This window comes from Encephalitozoon hellem, chromosome VI (genome assembly GCF_000277815.2).
Source record: "Encephalitozoon hellem ATCC 50504 chromosome VI, complete sequence".
Classification (NCBI taxonomy): Eukaryota; Fungi; Microsporidia; family Unikaryonidae; genus Encephalitozoon; species Encephalitozoon hellem.
The window spans coordinates 73,436-93,150 of record NC_018473.1 but is presented as its reverse complement, the minus strand read 5'-3'; the positions used below and the strand labels follow the sequence as shown (position 1 = coordinate 93,150).

Genomic DNA, 19,715 nt, shown 5'->3' with positions numbered 1-19,715 from the left:
TTCAAGGTTACTTACAGAACAAGTCAGACTCCAGACTCCTCCCAATCACCTCCTCGGCCTCAGACACCTCATTATGCAGGCGCTTCATCACCGCTTCAAAAGCCTCCTCGAGATCCTTAACAAGTAGGTAGTCGTCCCTGTATTTTTCCAGGAACTTCATGAAATTCTTCACCAGCAGGAAAGACCTCCTGGTGCTCCTGTATCTATTAATCAGAAATAGGGTCTTGCAGAGGTATCCAGCCCGGGACCCAAAAATCTCAACAAAATTGTACGACCTTATCCTCTTTACAAACTGCACTCTCCTTTGCATCACCAGTGCTTTGGGCTTATCCAAGGGCTGGCTGATCTGAGGAACAGAAAACCACATCTTCGACTCGAGCATCTCCTTTTCTTTCTTCATCATCTCTATTGTCTTTAGAATCTCGCTTTCCTCTCTACGGATATACAGCCCAAGAGACGTCATGCTTCTGCTAGATCTCACAATCTTTCTCAGAACCTCTGGATATTTCATCGAAAGCCCAGACACCTGGAAAAACCGAAGCCTCAGGGTCTCCATGTCCTCTTCTTCCCTGTAACAATAGTTTGCCAGGCTCAGGTTCATGATAGACATGTTATATGCCAACAGCCTATCCACAACGCTCACCAGAAAGAGGTAGGTTCCAATGGATATGTTTGTAATGAAGACCTCCTTGGACGCCTTCCACGGTGCCTCACTTAACTGCTGGAAAGCAGTGCCAAACCGTATCCAGGGAAATAGAGTCTTCGATACAGTAAGGTACACTCCCAGCCCTGCCATCGCCATGACCGTACTGCCCGTGTAAAGACAAAACATGTCTTGAACCACAGCCCCCACGCTTTTCCGCATGTAGTTGAGTAATCCTCTGACACGTGTATACCTCGGTTTTGTCCACAGAGTACTTTCTCCATATGTTTGAAGAGCCGATAAGGACATACAGAGAATTATGTTGTATACGGAGCACATACTCGTCGGAATAACTGGCACTGAACTGCCTCCGCCTGGAGATTGCGTGGCAAAATATCCAAGAAACAGAGTCTGCGAAACGAAGTAATAGAAGAGAACAGTGGCCTGTGCTCTCCCCGCCTCAAGACCAATCTTTCCTGCAAGATAGAGCCATATTCCGATCCACAGCATCATGGTACGGACAGAGCATAGGTTTCGAAGAAGCCCCTGCGGTGGATTCAGAAGAATTCCTAGTGGATTCCTAACGATCTGTCCGATCACAACAACCAGAAGCATTGCCTCAATCCCTGTGAGTGTGTATCCAACTGCTTTATGCCTTCTTATTTCCTTTATACCACCCATCATGTTTCGGGGTCATTACCAGGAAGTTACACCTATTTCTGGTAACAACACAGGCAAAATTTTAACTATAAATAAAGGCTCAGGTAAGACCCCTATGGTTTCTTCTAATACTTCGTCGAAACTACCTAAAAGTTCTAGGGCTGTCCGCAAAAGCCTTGCTGATACCATGGAGTATGAGCATGTTGAGATGCCCAATGGGATCAATGGATTGATTATATCTGATCCCGGGCTGGACAAGTGCAGCTGTGCAGTCTCAGTAAAGGTCGGCTCGCTCGACAACCCTGAGTCTGCACAGGGGCTTGCACACTTCCTGGAGCACATGCTGTTTATGGGTACTGAGAAATACCCTGACGAAGAGGAATTCACCGGATTCCTCTCGAAAAACAACGGTGGTTATAATGCAACGACCTATGGAGAGACGACCATATACTACTTTGATATTGCACCGGAGGCTTTTGAAGAAGGAGTCGACAGACTTGCAGACTTCTTCAAAACACCACTGCTGAAGCAAGACTCTGTTGAGAGAGAAGTGTCTGCAGTCCATTCTGAGTTCTGCAACGGGCTCGGCTCCGACGACTGGAGGATATGGAGAATGATAGGAAGGTGCTGTAAGAAAGATGTTCCCATGTCGAAGTTTAGTACTGGGAACTACGACACTCTGAGAAGAGAAGGGATATGGGAGGAGATGAAGGAGTTCTGGAGGACGAAGTATTCCTGTGACAAGATGTGTGTTGTGATCTATGGAAACAAGAGCCCTGAAGAGCTAAAGGAGCTGCTAAAGAAGTTTGAAGGAGTTCCAAAAGGACGTGAAGAGAAGAAGTGTCCTGGAGAAGGCACAAAGCAGGACCTCGAGGGTAGATTGGATATATTTGACCCCGAATACACAAACAGGTGGATAAGGGTAGAGCCGATTGCAGACACAAGGTCTGTTGTTGTCAGTATGACTGCCGAGTCTGGGTATAAAGTATTCAAGAACAATCCATACGAGTGTATTACCGAGATGATTCTTAGAGAAGATCCGAAGGGGTTTGCTTGCAGGGTGAAGGACAAGGGACTTGCATTAGATGTCGAGTGTGAGGTTGACGACTACACAGACTATTCATTGATCATTGTAACCATACATCTATCTGAGGCAGGAAGCAAGAGGACTCGGGACGTTGTCTTGGAGCTTGTAAATTACATCCGAGGGATGAAGATCACACCGAGAGAGTATGCAGAGCTCAAGAAGAGGTCCGAGTATGTCTTCAGGTATAAGGAGGGCGACAAGCCTATGTACCAAACACAAAAGATTGCAAAAAACATGCAGTTCTATCCCGTCGAGAATGTCCTCGATAAAGATCATTGCTTTGAGAGGTTTGACAGCAGCGAGATGGAGAGAATAATCAAGAGGATGGGAAACTTTTCTGAGTGGCTTGTATTCTACGTTGCAAAGGATGCAGGGGCATTTGATATGTGCGAGGAGATATACAAAGTGAGGTATGGGGTCGGAGATAGGATACTTGAGGAAAAGGATATTGATGCAAATCCTCTGGAAGAAGGAGAAGTTGCAGAATGGAAGGAGGGGAAGCTGGAGAGCTCGGAAGGTGGCACTGGCATTCTCTCAAGAGAGTTTCCCGGAGGGAAGATCAACTTCTTGTTCGATGACACCTATAAGGTTCCGAAGGTGTTTATTGGGTACTTGGTAAGAACAGAAAATATGAGCAAGGGCGATAAGGTCAACACGATGTTTTTGATTGAGAATGCAAAGAGCCAGTTCTTCAGAAGATACGATGGATATCTCCATGGAACGGGGGTAGACATTACTGTGCAGATAGAACACTATGGGATTGAAATCTGCATCGAGTGTTTCAACCACATGAGTGTGGAGGTATCCCAGAAGTTTTTTGACGTGCTGTTTGGGGAGCCTGAAGGGTCTCGCAAGCACTTGATCAAGGAGAATATTCGGAAGGAGCTTGAGATGATGAGAAACAATAGGCCTTTCAGACGATGCATGGAAGGAATGAAGCAGATGAGGATTCCGGAGAATATGCTTGCAGAGGAGACTATGGAGAGACTGGGTTCTGTGGACACCGGGTACAAGATGAGCCGAAAGTTCTTCCTCGAGATGTTTGCAATTGGAAACATGAGGTTCTCTGATGCAGAAAAGATATTTAACCATGTACTATCTAAGCAGGAGGAGGTGTACGATTACAAGAAAAAAGAGCTTCTTGATGGGAAGTACAGATGCGATGTAAATACAAGCGATAAGGTGAATAACGCATGTGCCCTAAGCTATTATTGTGGGAAGTATGGGAACCATGCAGATGCAGCAATGACACACTTTGTGCATCAGTCGTGCATGTCCATGTTCTTCGATGACCTCCGAACCAAGGAGGAGCTTGGATATGTAGTATTTTCAAGGGTCATACATCTCGACGACGAGCAGTATATAACATTCCTTGTGCAAAGCGAGAAGGACGTTGAATTCCTGGAAAAGAGAATAAGGAAGTTTGTTGAGGACCTGGACAAGTACTTCAGGGAGATGAGTGAGAGCCAGTTCAAGGAGTTCAAGAACGGCGTTGTTTCGTTTTTCAAGGAGAAGAAGAAGAACTTCGAGATCTACAGCGCCAGTATATGGAACAAGTATTTGAGGGGGGTGGTAGACCTGAAGTACGAGGATAAGGCTGCTGAGGCGGTGAGTAGGATATCCAGAGAGGATCTGTCCATAGGAAAGATATTTGGGCCCGTGTATGTGTCAAGGGTATTTGCTCATTAAACTTTTTGGCTTTTTAAGATGCTTTTCTTGTGACAAAATAAGGTGAAGATGTTAGGTGAAAATGTCTGGAGGTATTTTGAGATCATGAAGCTTCAGTCCCACCCTTACCTCCAGGATTGTTATACTTCTCGGGAATCTACACCTTGAATGTTCAAGGCGCAACTAATGAGAAGATGGGATAGGTTTAAAAATTTTATATAAGCAGAATAATAAGCAACTGTTGTTTGGACATTAGCTCTTGTAGTAAATGGATAATATAAATAGATTTATATATAGTTTGTAAGATTTTTGAACTTTTCAACTAGATTGACATCTTCAACCTCAAGGTTTGGCTTTTCGATTTTTTTAAGTGAATCAACAAAATTTTTGTAATGGTCTGAAACTTTTGATGATTTAAAAATATTTGAAGCCAACAATTGGTATTCATTCTTTAGTAGTTCTTGCTCAACTTCTTCAATCGACCTAAAATGACCCATTTTTACTAAATGATTTTTTAGTATTCTTTGCAGCTTTTCTAATTCAGAAATAACTGACATAAAAGGGCTTTAATAAATTTAACAATGTTCGAAACCAGACGGTTTTCAAACCATTTGTTTTTACGTACATTTATCTAAAGCAGAACAAAAAGGTCAGCGACCCTGTTTTCAAGCCGATCCCTAGTTGTATCCTGGGTGCTTAACCGGAATTGATGAAATGGAAGAGTTGAAATTGCCGGGCTAAACTAGTTGGTGTAGGTATGGGGATGTAATTTGGCGGGTGATTCCAAGGGCGATTTCCCTCCAAAAAAAAGTATATAAGGGAAATCACCCGACAGCTCATGAGCCATGAAGTTGAGCCATTGCTGAATCCGGAGGAGGAGAGATTTGTGCTGTTTCCTATAAAATACATAGACATATGGAAGCTGTACAAGAAGGCCGAGAGCTCCTTCTGGACTGTGGAAGAGGTTACGCTTGACAAGGACATTGAGGATTGGGGAAAGCTGAATGCGGGTGAGAAGCACTTTATCTCGCATGTCCTTGCCTTTTTTGCAGCCTCTGACGGGATTGTCAATCTCAACCTGCTCGAGAGGTTTTCGAACGAGGTCAAGATACTTGAGGCGAAGTTCTTCTATGGATTCCAAATGGCGATTGAGAACATTCATAGTGAGATGTATAGCTTGCTCATTGATACATACATAAAGGATGCAGCCGAGAAGGACTTTTTGTTCAATGCGATCAAGAACATCCCGTCTGTGGGGGACAAGGCTGACTGGGCAATAAGATGGATTGAGGACAAGGACTCGAGCTTTGCAACCAGGCTTGTAGCATTTGCCTGTGTGGAGGGGATATTCTTTTCTGGAGCGTTTGCATCGATATTCTGGCTGAAGAAGAGGGGGCTGATGCCTGGGCTGACGTTTTCGAACGAGTTGATAAGTAGGGATGAGGGGCTACACTGCGAGTTTGCATGCCACCTCCACAGGTATCACCTGAGAAACAAGTGTACAAGAACAAAGGAGATTGTGATGGATGCCGTGAGGATTGAGAAGGATTTCCTGAGCAACAGCTTGCCTGTGAAGCTCATAGGGATGAACTGCGATCTCATGTGCAAGTATATAGAGTTTGTAGCTGATACGTTGCTGGAGAATCTTGGGGAGGAGAAGATATACCACACTGCAAATCCGTTTGACTTTATGGAGAACATTTCCCTGGTTGGAAAGACAAACTTCTTCGACAAGAGGGAATCCCAATACCAAAAGGCATTTGTGGGAATTGAGAATGGAAACGATTCCTTTAGGATAGACGTAGATTTTTGATGTTTTAATTAAAGGCCTGTTTGTGAGTGCTTCTGTGGTGTTTAGACACTGTCTTTGTCTCTTCTCAGGTACTCTCCATAAATGAAGTGCTGTGTCACGACGTGCTTCCTCAAGACATAGTCGTCGTACATCCTGATCATTCCTCTGTTGATTGCCGGCCAGTCTTTATCCATGATGCTTTTGAGGATCTGTGAGGAACCACCCAGCTTCTTCTTCACGGCAACGAAGTAGCACTTGGTATCATCTAGTTCGTCGAACCTGAGGTTTGTGTGGCAAAGTTCTGAGGATCCAAACAGAAAGGGAAGGAATTGATAATCATCCAGCCCCCATATTCCATGGCTTCCGGCAGGCTCCAGATTGAACTTTGTTACAAAGAGCCTAACGACATTGAAGTACTCCATAAGGGTGGTGAACACACAGTCTATGGCGATTGTCCCCTTGCAGTACTGAGTGTAAAGGTAGCATAGGAAGTTTAGCTCGTGCCCGGTGCCATAATCTAATCTTATCTCGTTTCCAAATGAGTTTTTCAAGTACTCGTCATCATACTCATCACGTATCCTCTTGAACACGACCTTCGCAGCAACGTTTGCATATCTTTGCGTAGATTGATCCTTCTCTGTGCCCCTTACAACTTTAGCTATCCCTACAAGGAGGTCTGTGTGCAGCTTGCTCTTCTTTTGCTCCGAGCTCTTTATCGAGTCATCAACCATCAGGATGAAGTTGTATATCCTTGCATATGCTCCGGTCTCGGTGAAGTCGGTGCCATCTTTCATTTGGGGTCTATTGCTTTGGTGAAGTTAGCCGCCATGCTAGGGGGTAAGAATCAGGTGCCACAGGTCTCCCCAGAATGTCTTGTGGCTCTTGAACATCTTCTGAATCCTTCCGAAGTGTGTGTAAAACGTCTCTTTTGACACGACCCAGATGAACAGGAACACGAGATCATCGCATATGCTGTTTTCAATAAGAAAGTCTACTATGGAGATTCTGTGGCGCTCCACATGGCATGCATAGGGAATTTCGATGGAGGATCTTCCTCCCTTCATCCTTGCAACTTCTTGAAATACACCTGTGGGAGACCAGTCTTCTCCACCGTTTTTGATGAGATACGGTGCCACAAGCTTCGGATGATTCTCAATGCAGAATCTCACAAACCCTGCTGGATCGTCGATGTTTTCTATAACTGTGAGAACAGAGTCGATTAGAGAGGCCCTTATGTTAGATGACCCTGTGCTTTCAAGTATCTTTATGTACGTTCTTGTGGTGTGCACGTGGGGGAACTCGAGGAGATCAAGGATGGAATGAGGCTCTGCAGAATCTCCTTCATCCACCAAAAGCAGGGGACTCCTTGCTGGATGTAGTCCCGGCCCCCTGATCCTTGGGGAGTGGCCTTTTCGGCCACTAGGTGTGCTGCCGACCTTGCACAGATCTGCCTCCTTTCTTGCATAGTACGAAATAAACTGCAGAAGAGACAGATAGAGTGGCATCTTCTCTTCCAGATTAAGGTACATTCTGTTGGTCCGCACTATGACTGCCTGGGCGAACCTCATCGACTTAAGATGGTCAAGGGCCCTTCTGGAGCATATGAGATACACCAAGCATGCCCTGGAGTATTCTCCCTCAAGGCCCTCCTCAAAAAAGAACCTGAGGGAGTAATCAACAAGGGCCGTCCTGATACTGCATCCAAGGACAATGATTCTTTCTGAGTATGCAAGAGCCAGCCCCAGCTCATCTGTGCCCCTGGATTCAAACACAGAGTCAAAGAAGCTGCTGAGTCTTGAAAAGCATTTGGCAGGAAGGATTGATATCAGGTCGACAAGGAAGTCCATCACCACTTTCTTCTCTTCAATGCTCCCTAGTTTATATATGAAGCTGGCCATCTCGTTGTCCATGAAGTATTCAAGACACCTGAAGCTTATCTGTCTTGTCTGCTCGTGTCTGAGGCATTTATATATCTGCCCAAGGCTGTTTTTAATGTCTCTGCACTCCCTGAGCTCGAGACATGCACTTACAAAGGTATTGTAGAGAGAGTCGTGCTTCTTGTAGAAGGATGAAATGAAGTCTACCAAGGGCATTTCTTGTTAGTTCCAGTGTTTTGATCGGCTTTTATTTAATGTTTCAGAAGAGGAGGATGGAGAGGGCGAGGCCGAGTTGAAGGCTCTGGAGGCCTGGGCATACAGGCTTAAGCACCAAAATTTTTTACCCGATAATATGGATATGTACCAAGTGCTTGTGGGGCTGGAGAAATGTCCGGAAAACTATACCGAGGAGTATGGGAGGCAACTCGAGCTGTTCAACTCCCTTGTAAAGCTTCCCAAGCAGCCTGGGAAGACTATCCGCCAGACCCTCTCGTTTCTTCTTGCATTTCCAAATGTCGACAAAAGACTTCCGGAGATTCTTATTGCAAGCATAGGAACCATCAAATGCCACAAGATAAGGAGGATTGTGGTTGAGAGTCTCTTCAGGCTTCGAAGGAAGGGGCTGATAGATGCTGGGCAGCTATTCAAGAATCTTCTGGAGCACCATCCCGATCCAAAGTCGATCCTGAGGAGGGCGAAGGCCTTGGTCTCTTCTGAGGCCATTCCGTGGATTCTCGAGTACTATGGAAAGGGGACTGACAAGCAAAGGAGCTTCTGCTACTATTTGATTGTGTATCTATTTACGAAGGGATGCAGCAGTCTTGAGAAGGAGGTGTGTGGGGGGTTGTTTGCAGATGGGAAGGTTGGGAAGATCTGCAGGATGTACTTTCTGGACCAGATAGACTTCGAGGAGGAAGGAGAAAAGGCCATGGAGCTTCTCAGTGCTGAGGGTGCAAGGTTTGGGAAGATGCTGTTCAAGAGCCTCCAGGAGGGCAGGATGGAGAGGGAGGAGAAGATTACGAAAATGAAGATATATGTGCTGTTCAGGAACAGATACAATCTGAAAGCATCTGTTGTGCGGATGGCGATGGAGATGCTGAACCCTGAGAAGAGCGACATCAAGGATCTGATGGAGATTATTGTTGAGGAGGTGGGGAGGCCTGATGTTCTTCGTGTTATTGATGTTGTGGGGAATGCGCTGTGCTCTGAGTTCAAGGACGACGACTTTGTTGTGTATGGGCTGAACATGCTAAGGGAGATTTACTGCAAGTTTGATCCGAAGGCATTGATGCTTAAGGGGGAGGAGGACATGGAAGAAAGCGCCTCTGTCCTGGCCTCTGATGGAGGGGATGATGAAGGATGCGAGGGCAAGGAGAACAAGGAGGATGGGATTGTGGGGCAGATGAGGGAGAGGATTGGAAAGTACATAGAGTGTTTCAAAGGATCTAAGAACAAAGGGATTTTCTATGCATACACCTCTGTTATTAATGTAATGAGCCACAGGAAGTACTGTGGAAGGAATCTCGAATTTATCCGGCGGAAGGCAAGCAAGGAGGAAAGGGTGGAGTCGATGAAGAGCGGAAGAGCCTCAAAGGAGGAGTACTGTGGAGGGAAGCACTCCAAGAGGCGGAGGATTAGCAGAAGAAAGAAGAATGGTAATAAAGCACCTTGAAGTGGTATCTGTTGTTGTGGCTTGTAAGCCTGTAAAAAATTGTTAAGACGATCCCCAGAACAAGAATATACAAATGAGAACGCCCAGGAAGAAAATAACGTTCAAGACGCCGAGAAAAGGCACCAAGACGCCTGTAAAGGACGGGTATGTCTCTGACAGCAAGGAGAACAAGACCCCGAAGATAGAGAGTAAAGAGGAGCAGAAGAGCCCTGACTCTGCATCCAGATACAAACAAATTCTTGTTGAGATGAAGATGAAGGAGGAGGACTTGATAGAGAGCTACAAGAAGGAGAACGAGTATCTGAGGTCTCTGAAGACGGATGCCCTGCTCTACAAGAAGTTTGTTGGGTTTGACATAGTTGAGAACAACGGGTGCTACGAAGTAACCCATGAGATTGTATCGAACAATATCACCAAGTTCATCAAGTTCATCTTGACGCCAGAGGACAGTTCGTACATCTACAAACTTGTTGAGTCCAGAAACGTCGAGCTTCCAGACTTTCTGAGTGAGGAGATAACATTTGACGAGTGCCAGATAAAGACCTTCTTTTTTAAGGTGATGGAGGCAGTCATTACAAAGAAGAGCTGAACCTCATAGATTTTGTTAATAAAAATCAATGTTTAATTCCCAGAAATGGCTTCCTATTTTCTCGGCATTTCAATCGCCCTATTAAGCTTGTCTACCCAATAGTCTTTAGTCTTCCTTTCATCGAATGCCAGGAGGAATGAGTAGTCGGGGAAAAACACCATTATTCTGCATGGATGGTTGTTTTCCTCACTGGAGAGATTGTAGTTCCTGATTTCAATCGACTTCTTCATATCCCAGTTCCCCTTGGCATGTCTCTTCCCATTTGCCTTGTAATACTTCAGAATTCCATCTTTTGTGAGGACAAAGTACTTCTGGTGCCAGAAACAGCTGAAAATCCTCCTTTTCTTCCACATCCATCCCTCTGCCAGTATGTTTCCTTTTTCCCTTTCTTCAAATATCTCCTTGTTGGCATTCTCTGCTTCTGTGTCGAGTATTGGAGGAATAAAAACATTTGCATTCTCTTTGGAGAAAGATTTTGTGTTTTCTGCTTTTTCCTCAGTCTCTTTGGAGTCCAACGGGGTGAATTCCTCTTTAGGATCATTCTTGCTGCTATCTCCAGCGGATGCTTCTTTTCCGTCCTCGGGCTTATCACTGCATTCCTTAGTCTCAGAGCATTTTTCGCAACACTTCTTGTTAGATCCTTCGTCCTCTCTTGCCTTTTCTGCAGTTTCCATTTTTTTTTCTGCATCCTTCTCTGCACTTTCTGTGTCTTTCCTCTCTGCACTTTCTGTGTCTTTCCTCTCTGCACTTTCTGTGTCTTTCTTCTCTGCACTTTCTGTGTCTTTCTTCACGTCCTTCTCTGCATCCTCCTCTCTACTCACTTCACTAACCTCTTCAGGCCCTGTTGTGTCGTCATCTTCCTTCTTCCCGTCCAATGTCTTCTTCGTAACACTCAACATTTCTCCCTTATCATTGATTATTATAATGTTCTTCTTTTTTCTTTTCGTGTCCTTGTCCTCCATCTGTTTCCACCCTATCCCATCTCTTTATAAACATCTGCTTCCCCTTTCTGTTTCGCGTAACAAATAGAATCCCTCAGTTTTCTTTATCTTCTTTTGTTTTCATTTTCATTGGTCCCTGCTTCTCCACCAACTAGCCCGTCATATTGACACAGAGTCTACATTAATATAAATTTATATGAAGCATTTATTTACAGACATCATCGTCTCGTCATACTTATCTCCAAAAAGCATCCTTGCATTTTCCTTGATGCATTCGTACAGATATAGCTTGTACCTGTTGCGTATATCGTCATTCACATTCAACCCCTCTCCAATCATCTTAAGGATCTCCTTTTCGAGCTCCTCGGGCCTCCTGAGGATCTTCTTTATCTTCCTGACATCATAGAGCCTCATAAAGGCCTTCTTCTCCTCCAGGCAGTAGCTGAGCTCCATCTCACGGTTCACCGAACCCAAAACCCGAAGATACTCCTCATGCACCTTTCTGCAAAGCGCAAGGCGCTTTAGACCTGTCTTTGTGTCCGGCGGCATCTTCCGCAGCCTGTAGAAACACTCCTCCTCTACCGAGTGGTGTAAATCGCTCTTGAATATCTCCTCGTGTATGCTCGAGTCCAGGTACCGGAGCCTTGCATAGAACCGCCTTATCGGCCCAAACACCTCTTCAACATCTCCTTCTCCCTTTTTCAGAAGTTTTCTTATCCTTCTTTTCAGCATCGAAACAACCTCGCCTACACACTTAACAAGCGCCTTGTCAAGAACAGATACCCTTACAGGAAGAATCTTGGAGATGTCCTTGACAATGGTGTAGAGGAGAAGGGTTTCCTTATCTTCCACAATGTTCTCTTCAAGAATAGAAACAATCAGGGTGCTGGCCCTTTCTCCATTTACAAACCTGGTCAGGCCCTTCCTAGAAATTATGACAAGCCTCCTGTACACCTCCAAGAGCTTACTGAGCCCTGGAGACTGCCCTCTATTGTACTGAGGCCCAGAAATGGCAAGGCCTTCAAGTAGAAAGTCCCCAATAGTGTTCCTGACAATAGGATCCTGGCTTCCTCTGTATGCCCTTTCTTGATGTTCCATTCTTCTTAAGCTGAACATGACATTCCCCCAGGTGCACTGGCCTTTGTAGTACGCAGAAACGGTGCACACTCCTTTTGGATCAAAATCATCGCAGCCGGCCTTTCCATCAATCACTTGAGTACCTCCTTCTGCATCCCGCAGCTCTAAAGAAGCAATCCTGTTTATGAATATGCATGTCTCGTGCAGAAATAGCAGATCCTTGGCAGAGTCTTTGCAAACATCCAATTCGCAGAGAGCATACTCAACATACTCTATGATCTTGTTTGTTATCTGGGTCATTCCTCTTCCACCAAACATCCTGAAGAAGAACAACAGCGAGCTTCCTATATCGTATGGAGATATCTGCGCCTCCCCAAAAAACAGGCTCGTCTTCAGCTCTATGAACTTTAGGCAGTTCTCCCTTAAATTCCCAGGTTGCGAAACACAGACAATCCCATCAAAAAGCTTTACAAGCGAAATGGCCTTGTTATCCAGGTAATAGTTTGTCAGCTCCTCCGTGGATATCATCTTATGCATCCTGTGATAGCCAAACCGCACACAGAAGTCGCTTTCCCGATATCCACATGCTAGCTTCACACTTTGGATCTCTTCTCCAGACCCGTCTAGCCCGTCAACACTAATCGTAAATGTGCCCCGAACATCGTTTCCTATAATCCCGGCACTCCTGTTCCGGATCCCAACATTCACCTCCTTACAGCCCTTACTCAGGACTATGGGCTTTCCTTCCACCATCACAATGCCTAGAAACACATCCTTCCTTGCCGCATCATACAACTCAGTAAACAGAAATGTTCCTCTACTCTCCACAGCCTCCAAGCTCTTTCTAAACAGGAACTCTGCTTGGCTTTCAAATCCACTTATTCTTCTTCTGACATACAGAAAGCTATCATCCCTTGTTCCAGTCACCGGCATTTCGTTCCTCACAGTGTCATAAAAATCCTCATCCACGTCAACCATCCCAATTCCTTCGCTTCCATGCTTCCTCCCTTCCTCATTCGTCTTGATCTCGTTCATCTCAACATTATCATTGATAGGGGCTCCCCTCCTCACATCAACAACCCTAAGACCAATAACTTGGTTGATCCTTCGCTTCACCACTGCAGTAAACATCTTATCGCTCGCCATCTCAGGCTCGTCCTCAAGACTGCCCTTATAGCAGAGCACAAACGATCCTTTCCCATCAGCCTTCCTCAGAATACTTGGAACAGAGAGGATACTGTCCATATACCTTTCAAACCCAAGTCCTTCAGCATATCCCCCCTTCCTCATCTTTGCTTCCGCCTTGAGGGCTTGTTTTCACTTTTATATGCTCCTTTTTTTAAGGAGTTTGCTTTCACATCATTCACCGAAGAACACAACAACTACTCAAAGATGTTATATCAAGCGCCATTTAATAAACCATCATCCAATTAACCTGCATATCTCAGAGAAAATCGTCTCAGGAGTAGCTTCCCCATTGACCGTGACAAGCTTCCCTTGCTCTCGATAGAACTCAACAACAGGCGCTGTCTCTTCGAGATACACCTCATGCCTCTTCCTTGCAACATCCTCGACATCATCGTCTCTTCCCTGCTTTCGCCCACATATCCTGCGAACAGACGTTTCCTCCCCAACATCAATAAATATCACCAGATCAACACTATCCCCTAGCATCTTGGCTTGATCAACCCTTCTAGGATATCCATCAAGAATGTACTTCTCCATACTTTCAACCTTCTTCAATACTAGCTTGTTAACAAGCTCGTCAGATGCCAGTCTTCCAGAATTAACCACCTCCCGAATAATCTCCGCCTCCTTCGTGTCTAAAATTATAAATCAAACTTACTCTTCTTCATCTCCTCTCGGATAATGTCTCCAGAACTCACATGAGGGATCCCATATCTCCCAGATATAAATCCAGACTGGGTCCCCTTTCCACATCCAGGTGGCCCCATCATAATCACTCTTGAGTACTTCATTGGGGTTTCCTGTCCTTCAAAAATATACCGCATAGGCAACGAATAAAAACTGGCAATAATAAATACAATAGGTTTTATTTTCTCTTCACTCTTACATGCTCAAAAGTGTAGGAAATACCTTGGCACAGCGATCATTCATCTTTATCACCTTTACCACCCCAGAAGTTAGCACTACTGCCACTAGGAGGGTTTGAGCTTCCTCCAGAACATTCACCTTCATCGCATGATGACTCAGACTCTGCTAGGCCACTTTTACCAGAGGCGGAGGTATCACTACTGCTACCAAAGAACCCCGATGTGTCATCATTCTTACCCATGAACCCAGCAACTTCTTCCTTTGCCTTTTGCACACCATCACTTCCAGAACCATTGCCGCCCCCCGTGCTTTCGCCAAGTGAGCTCGAATTGGAGGTGCCTGAGCCTGTGCTTCCACTACTACCCTCCCCTAATCCAAGGAAGCCTGAGCTTGATGTGCTTTCACCTGAGTTTCCCCAGAAAAGGTTGGCAGAAACAATAGAAGATAGAGCAACAAACATCACAGTAGAAAACTTCATTGAAGCTAGATTCATCAGATTATTTATATTTTTCAATGCCAATAAAAACTCTTCCCATAACAACTCGCATCCTCTTCATAGCATCCAAGGATATCCCCAAGCCCCTTAATATTACTCCAAAATAACTGGTCATTTTTCCCCAAGCCTATCCAAAAACCACACCCGGCTTTCATTGGTCAGATGGCCTCAATCCTCAGGTTCTTTCAAAAAGGAGATCCCTTGGGCCCTACCCATCATGCCCTCAATCCAGGTAACTTCACCTTGCCATCCCTCAATAGGCTCTCCACCTTTCTGTTGCACATCCAATAAACATTTCTGTTGTCTATCACATTGCTTACCTTGACATAAAGCTTTCCACTAATGAAGTACGGCGTAGTGCTGTCCATATACACCCCACACAGACTCTTATACTCCAGAAACCTCTCTATCTTGGACAGCTCGTCAACATACATAGACGACTGCCGACCACTCCCAAGCACATACTTCCTCGGGAGATTGGACTCACATAAAAATATCTTCTCAACTACTCCTCTAAATCCAACACCTATCCTTATTTTCTCTACATTTCCAATCTTCGAGCTGTACATCCTTCCATTCAAGCAAAACGAGAACTTCGAGGACTTGTACGAAGACCTGAAAACCTCATCCATCTTAGGCCTGCTGTCCTCGCTCAAGAGAACATCCAGGATGCCCATCCCACCCACCTTCTTCATAAACAGCTTTCCATTCGTTCTTCCTATCTTCAACACCTCTTCCTTCCCCTCCAGCTGAACAAAGACCTGCTCCCCCATCTCATCATACTGCCCAAAGGAGAGGTGCAGGGTAAATGCCTTGGATGGGGCCTTGAACAAAATCGATGAATCCTTGAAAACCATTCCATCGGCAACACTGCACGACTCCTTCAGAAGGCTGGTCACCATCCCTAAGCTTTCCGGATCCCTTCTTCCTTCTAGCTCCTTGATAAGATATTTCAGCCTAGTCTTGTCATCAAGTATTTTCATGTATCGTAGATTCCTCTTGTCCTCTAGTAGGCTCCATCCGTTCCTCTCAACAGTCTCCGAGGAACACTCGTTCTCAACCAGAAAACTCGAGTCAGAGTGTATCACAATGTTTCTCAGAGAGTAGAGCCCGTTCTTCTTATGCTCTCCGCATCCAGATCCTTTCCCTTGTAGGTCACCGAAGGAAATCACTGCCTTCCACAGGCTTCTTAGCTTCAAACACTTTCTGACACTTTGCTCCCAATACCCGTCAGAGTCAAATATCCTCATCCTTACTACATCATTGATCATATGCCGAAACCTTCCCTCGAGATCTCTCAAAATAATGTTCATGCACTTGATGAAGAAGCAATCGTATCTTGTGTCGTTGATCACCGTCCTGCAGAACAGATCGGAATTCATCAGCGAAAGCATGTAAAGAGTCCTCTTTGGAATGTCAAGCCCCCTGAGCGTCTCTAGTATCTCATACATAATCAGAAGCCCCTTGTCCTCCTCCATCCCAGACTCCCTCTTGATGAGGGACCTTACAGGGCACAGCCTCAAGCTCTTCTCTATCTTCTTCTCTCTGCATCTTTCGCAGGCCATCCTTTTCTTAAACATCCTCCGGATAGTCTCAACCACAGCATTCCTTACATCCTCCCGCCTCAAAGGCATCTCTCGCGCCATAAACAGAATCTTTCTGAGGTTCTCCAAGGTGGCATCCGCGCCGCTTTCTAGGAAGTCATACTCCTTCTGGGGAGAAAGGTCTCTTTCAATCAAAAGCTTCATAAGAATAGAAAAGTCCTCGTATCTATGCGTGACGTGCGGCCAGTAATGGGAGTTCATGAGTCGTTCAAGACAGTCGTCTTTGATAAGATGTGCCTTCTCTATGCAGATACACAGCACCTCGGCATAATCTCCATCGACCTGCTTGCACCTCTCAAAGAACATCTCGCCGAGTTCTTTGGCTCCTGTGCTTCTAATGAATCTCTTGAGCATCTTCTCTCCCCAAGCTTCGTCATCTTCAAACAGCTTATGGAATATGTGGGTTGTATGCTCTGTTCCAGGCGCCTTGTAGCTCTTGATCAGGATATTGGCCATCTCTTCCTTTGGAAATAGCATCGACAGCTTTACAAAGAGAAAGTTGTAGAGCCTGTGTGACTTTTGCTGTATTACTATCTCCTTGATTATCATCGGATTGCTCTGGTATCTCATTTCCGTGTACAGGAAGTCCGGGTAGTTTGTCAGATATAGCAGCGACCAGTCGTTCATCACCCTTACGTTCTTGGCCCATCTAAGGAGTGTCTTCAAGTCCCTTCTGTAGACATATTCTATAAGATAGAAGATGTCGTCTTCTCCCTCATATCCAGCCTCTCCATTCATCCCGGAAATCTCAAGCACACAATACCCAAGGACATTCACCCTGTCATAGACAACCTTTCTTCTTTGCATAAACGCCTTGCATATCCTAGGTATTTCGCTTATCCCGCCTGTGTAAGAAAACTCGTGGATGTTGCTGTGGATTCTGAATCTATGCTTCTCATGGAGCTTGCACATCCGAAGCCTGTTCCTCCAGTCGTTGCCAAAGCCATACATCTTCAGTGCTAGCTCAAATATCCTCTGATAGAACCACTCTTCTCTATTGTTGTTGTGGAGGTCTGCAACAATCCTATCCATTCTGGACATCTGTTCGGCAGTGAACTGCCGAGATACACACAGAATGCTATCCAGTCCCTGAGACAGCTCTTTTCCTTGCGATATGGCCAGGTTTTCTATCAGGATGTCCAGCGGCTGGTGATTTTCCACAATGGGTGTGGGGACAATATGTTCTCTGTCAAGCATTCGAGTATTTTTGTAAAGCAGATTTAACGGGATCATGAAACACAGAGAAACAGGGAAATCTGTAAAACAAATCAAAGGACCCTGAAATGGTGAGTTTGAAAACACCGAAAGGCACGGCGGATGAATCTCCAAAGCAATGCTTTCTGTACGAGGAGATTATAGAAAAGATCAGGAGTGTGTTTGTTCTCTATGGGGCAGTTCCCATTTCTACACCGACGTTTGAAATGAAGAGCATTCTTACGAACAAGTACGGGGAGGACACCAAGCTGATATACGATCTGAAGGACCAGGGAGGAGAGATATGTGCGCTAAGATACGACCTCACAGTTCCATTTGCAAGATATCTGGCGTCGAACAAGATAAGGAGGATAAAGAGATACCAGATTGGAAGAGTGTACAGAAGAGACCAACCCTCGATTGCCAAAGGAAGGCTACGGGAGTTTGTGCAGGCAGACTTTGACATTGCTGGGGAGTGCATAAGGATGATGGCTGATGCAGAAGTGATCAGCTGTGTGGATAGGATACTAAGGGGGTTTGCAATTGGTGAATTCAAGATAAAGGTGAATGACAGAAGGATCCTGACATCGATTCTGGAAGTTGTTGGAGTCCCCAGTGGGAGTCATGGGACGATATGCTCCACCATCGATAAGATCGAAAAGATGAGTTGGGAGGATATCTCAAAAGAGTTTATTCAAAAGGGATTGAACGAGGGCCAGGTGAGGATGATCAAAGGATACATGGAAATGACTGGGAAAGAGAAGGTTCTGGAGCTTCTCAAGAAAGACCCTGTTTATGAGATAGAAAGATGCAAGGAGGGAGTTCAAGACATGGAGGAACTTTTCAAGTTCTGCAGGATCCTTGGATGCGAGGGGAGCCTGGTGATGGATGTTTCCTTAGCACGAGGATTGGACTACTACACAGGGATGATTCTTGAGGCGGAGTATCTTGGAAAGCATGTAGGGTCCGTGATTGGAGGAGGCAGATATGATAACCTGACTGAGAATCTGGGAGAGAGGTGTGTATCGACGCCCTGTGTGGGGTTCTCTGTAGGTGTTTCTAGGATATTCTCACTTTTGTATGAAGGATATGAGAAGGAATCGTCCACAATGGTTTATGTCGGGGCATCTGGAGGGCTATTTCTCGAAGAGAGGTTGACGATTCTTAAGGCCTTGCAAGATGGAGGAATTCCCAGCGAGACCTTCTATACCAGGAGATCCTCATTTGAAACCCAGCACAAGTATGCTGTAGGAAAGAGGATTCCGTTTATTGTTGTGATAGGAGAATCTGAAATGGCTGCAAACTCGATACAGGTGGTCGATACCATTACAAAGAAAAAAGAGATCATTAAGATGGAAGAGATGGTAGGCCATTTACTTGGGAAACTAGAGTCGATGAGAAGTCAGATATCTGCTATTTTGCAAGACAGGTGAAGCAATCATGTTTACTTCTGGCCACAACATCTATAGTCCTCCTATGTCGAAAGCATTGCCAAAGTAAGAAAGAATGAGCGGCCGGGATGTCTATTCCTTTTCGCCCTTGATGATATAAATTGTTTCTCCAAGAATTTTCCTCACGTTAAGGATCTTGGTTCTGTATCCTCTCCCATTAAGTAACAAAATTACCTCCTTTGGCCTGTTCGCTTCTATCACAAGGAGATACACAACCCTGACACTGACAAGGCTAACAAATCTGTCGATGATCCTTCTTCCCAGATACCCTCCGCCTATAATAGGGTCGTCCGTGTCGGGTACATATGGCGGATTGAACACAATAACATCCAAAGACTGTTGGTTGATGCTGTCTAATAGATCGGCCCTCACCAGATTTCCTCCGCTGTGGTTTTGAAGAGCCTTGATATTAAGGTCGGTCGACACAACAGTGTTCCTTCTCTTCAAAAGATCTGTTAGCACGCCTGTGGATGTTCCTAGGTCCAAGACAACCCTCATCTCCAATTCTTCCTTCTCGATTACATCCATTAGCGTGTATGTGTCTTCACCGGGATCGTACCAGTCCATAGGGGGCTTGGAAGAGCAGGCCCTCAAGAGCATCATCCCTACTTGTGAGAGCCCATTCTTGCACCGAGAATAAGTACAAAAAGCAAGATCCCGTGGAGAATAAGCGTGTATACCATGCATATGCATCCCTTTGTGTAAAGTGTTGTTGCTATGCACCGAATGAGACATCCGGACAGAAATAGCAGTGCGACTGAAGCCGCTTTGAACGCTCTGGGCATCTCAGAGTGAGTGCTGAAGATGGAGATCAGCGTGAGGATGGTCACAAAAACAAAAGATAGCATGCTCACTGCCCTTGAATAATGGCTCAGCCAGGAAATGTGCATCTGAGGGTAGGGTCATTTC

General features: G+C 45.3%; 16 protein-coding genes across 16 annotated transcripts; 5 read left to right on the top strand and 11 right to left on the bottom strand.

Annotated features, from left to right (window-relative positions):
• Positions 1-7: 7 nt before the first annotated feature.
• Positions 8-1,324, bottom strand: EHEL_060700 (uncharacterized protein; the record flags this gene model as incomplete). The annotated part of the gene is made up of 1 exon (XM_003887374.1): positions 8-1,324. One exon carries the CDS (start codon positions 1,322-1,324, stop codon positions 8-10), a length of 1,317 nt encoding a protein of 438 aa, XP_003887423.1.
• A 94-nt stretch (positions 1,325-1,418) lies between these two features.
• Positions 1,419-4,079, top strand: EHEL_060690 (insulinase-like Zn-dependent peptidase; the record flags this gene model as incomplete). Its single annotated transcript, XM_003887373.1, has 1 exon — positions 1,419-4,079. The coding sequence occupies one exon, from the start codon at positions 1,419-1,421 to the stop codon at positions 4,077-4,079; it is 2,661 nt and encodes an 886-aa protein (XP_003887422.1).
• A 266-nt stretch (positions 4,080-4,345) lies between these two features.
• EHEL_060685 (uncharacterized protein) lies at positions 4,346-4,615 on the bottom strand (the record flags this gene model as incomplete). Its single annotated transcript, XM_059743517.1, has 1 exon — positions 4,346-4,615. One exon carries the CDS (start codon positions 4,613-4,615, stop codon positions 4,346-4,348), a length of 270 nt encoding a protein of 89 aa, XP_059599500.1.
• Positions 4,616-4,896: 281 nt separating this feature from the next.
• On the top strand, positions 4,897-5,871 carry EHEL_060680 (ribonucleoside-diphosphate reductase; the record flags this gene model as incomplete). The annotated part of the gene is made up of 1 exon (XM_003887372.1): positions 4,897-5,871. The coding sequence occupies one exon, from the start codon at positions 4,897-4,899 to the stop codon at positions 5,869-5,871; it is 975 nt and encodes a 324-aa protein (XP_003887421.1).
• Positions 5,872-5,912: 41 nt separating this feature from the next.
• EHEL_060670 (phosphotyrosyl phosphatase activator) lies at positions 5,913-6,644 on the bottom strand (the record flags this gene model as incomplete). The annotated part of the gene is made up of 1 exon (XM_003887371.1): positions 5,913-6,644. The coding sequence occupies one exon, from the start codon at positions 6,642-6,644 to the stop codon at positions 5,913-5,915; it is 732 nt and encodes a 243-aa protein (XP_003887420.1).
• Positions 6,645-6,680: 36 nt separating this feature from the next.
• EHEL_060660 (uncharacterized protein) lies at positions 6,681-7,943 on the bottom strand (the record flags this gene model as incomplete). Its single annotated transcript, XM_003887370.1, has 1 exon — positions 6,681-7,943. One exon carries the CDS (start codon positions 7,941-7,943, stop codon positions 6,681-6,683), a length of 1,263 nt encoding a protein of 420 aa, XP_003887419.1.
• A 136-nt stretch (positions 7,944-8,079) lies between these two features.
• EHEL_060640 (uncharacterized protein) lies at positions 8,080-9,399 on the top strand (the record flags this gene model as incomplete). The annotated part of the gene is made up of 1 exon (XM_003887369.1): positions 8,080-9,399. The coding sequence occupies one exon, from the start codon at positions 8,080-8,082 to the stop codon at positions 9,397-9,399; it is 1,320 nt and encodes a 439-aa protein (XP_003887418.1).
• Positions 9,400-9,472: 73 nt separating this feature from the next.
• EHEL_060630 (uncharacterized protein) lies at positions 9,473-9,988 on the top strand (the record flags this gene model as incomplete). The annotated part of the gene is made up of 1 exon (XM_003887368.1): positions 9,473-9,988. The coding sequence occupies one exon, from the start codon at positions 9,473-9,475 to the stop codon at positions 9,986-9,988; it is 516 nt and encodes a 171-aa protein (XP_003887417.1).
• A 53-nt stretch (positions 9,989-10,041) lies between these two features.
• Positions 10,042-10,950, bottom strand: EHEL_060620 (uncharacterized protein; the record flags this gene model as incomplete). The annotated part of the gene is made up of 1 exon (XM_003887367.2): positions 10,042-10,950. One exon carries the CDS (start codon positions 10,948-10,950, stop codon positions 10,042-10,044), a length of 909 nt encoding a protein of 302 aa, XP_003887416.2.
• Positions 10,951-11,121: 171 nt separating this feature from the next.
• On the bottom strand, positions 11,122-13,296 carry EHEL_060610 (uncharacterized protein; the record flags this gene model as incomplete). The annotated part of the gene is made up of 1 exon (XM_003887366.1): positions 11,122-13,296. One exon carries the CDS (start codon positions 13,294-13,296, stop codon positions 11,122-11,124), a length of 2,175 nt encoding a protein of 724 aa, XP_003887415.1.
• A 132-nt stretch (positions 13,297-13,428) lies between these two features.
• Positions 13,429-13,985, bottom strand: EHEL_060600 (adenylate kinase; the record flags this gene model as incomplete). The annotated part of the gene is made up of 2 exons (XM_003887365.2): positions 13,429-13,829; positions 13,853-13,985. 2 exons carry the CDS (start codon positions 13,983-13,985, stop codon positions 13,429-13,431), a joined length of 534 nt encoding a protein of 177 aa, XP_003887414.2.
• Positions 13,986-14,116: 131 nt separating this feature from the next.
• Positions 14,117-14,539, bottom strand: EHEL_060590 (uncharacterized protein; the record flags this gene model as incomplete). The annotated part of the gene is made up of 1 exon (XM_003887364.2): positions 14,117-14,539. The coding sequence occupies one exon, from the start codon at positions 14,537-14,539 to the stop codon at positions 14,117-14,119; it is 423 nt and encodes a 140-aa protein (XP_003887413.2).
• A 233-nt stretch (positions 14,540-14,772) lies between these two features.
• EHEL_060580 (uncharacterized protein) lies at positions 14,773-17,358 on the bottom strand (the record flags this gene model as incomplete). The annotated part of the gene is made up of 1 exon (XM_003887363.1): positions 14,773-17,358. One exon carries the CDS (start codon positions 17,356-17,358, stop codon positions 14,773-14,775), a length of 2,586 nt encoding a protein of 861 aa, XP_003887412.1.
• Positions 17,359-17,444: 86 nt separating this feature from the next.
• On the top strand, positions 17,445-18,788 carry EHEL_060570 (histidyl-tRNA synthetase; the record flags this gene model as incomplete). Its single annotated transcript, XM_003887362.1, has 1 exon — positions 17,445-18,788. The coding sequence occupies one exon, from the start codon at positions 17,445-17,447 to the stop codon at positions 18,786-18,788; it is 1,344 nt and encodes a 447-aa protein (XP_003887411.1).
• A 90-nt stretch (positions 18,789-18,878) lies between these two features.
• On the bottom strand, positions 18,879-19,373 carry EHEL_060560 (putative HemK-like methylase; the record flags this gene model as incomplete). The annotated part of the gene is made up of 1 exon (XM_003887361.1): positions 18,879-19,373. The coding sequence occupies one exon, from the start codon at positions 19,371-19,373 to the stop codon at positions 18,879-18,881; it is 495 nt and encodes a 164-aa protein (XP_003887410.1).
• A 38-nt stretch (positions 19,374-19,411) lies between these two features.
• EHEL_060555 (uncharacterized protein) lies at positions 19,412-19,696 on the bottom strand (the record flags this gene model as incomplete). Its single annotated transcript, XM_059743516.1, has 1 exon — positions 19,412-19,696. The coding sequence occupies one exon, from the start codon at positions 19,694-19,696 to the stop codon at positions 19,412-19,414; it is 285 nt and encodes a 94-aa protein (XP_059599499.1).
• Positions 19,697-19,715: the final 19 nt, after the last annotated feature.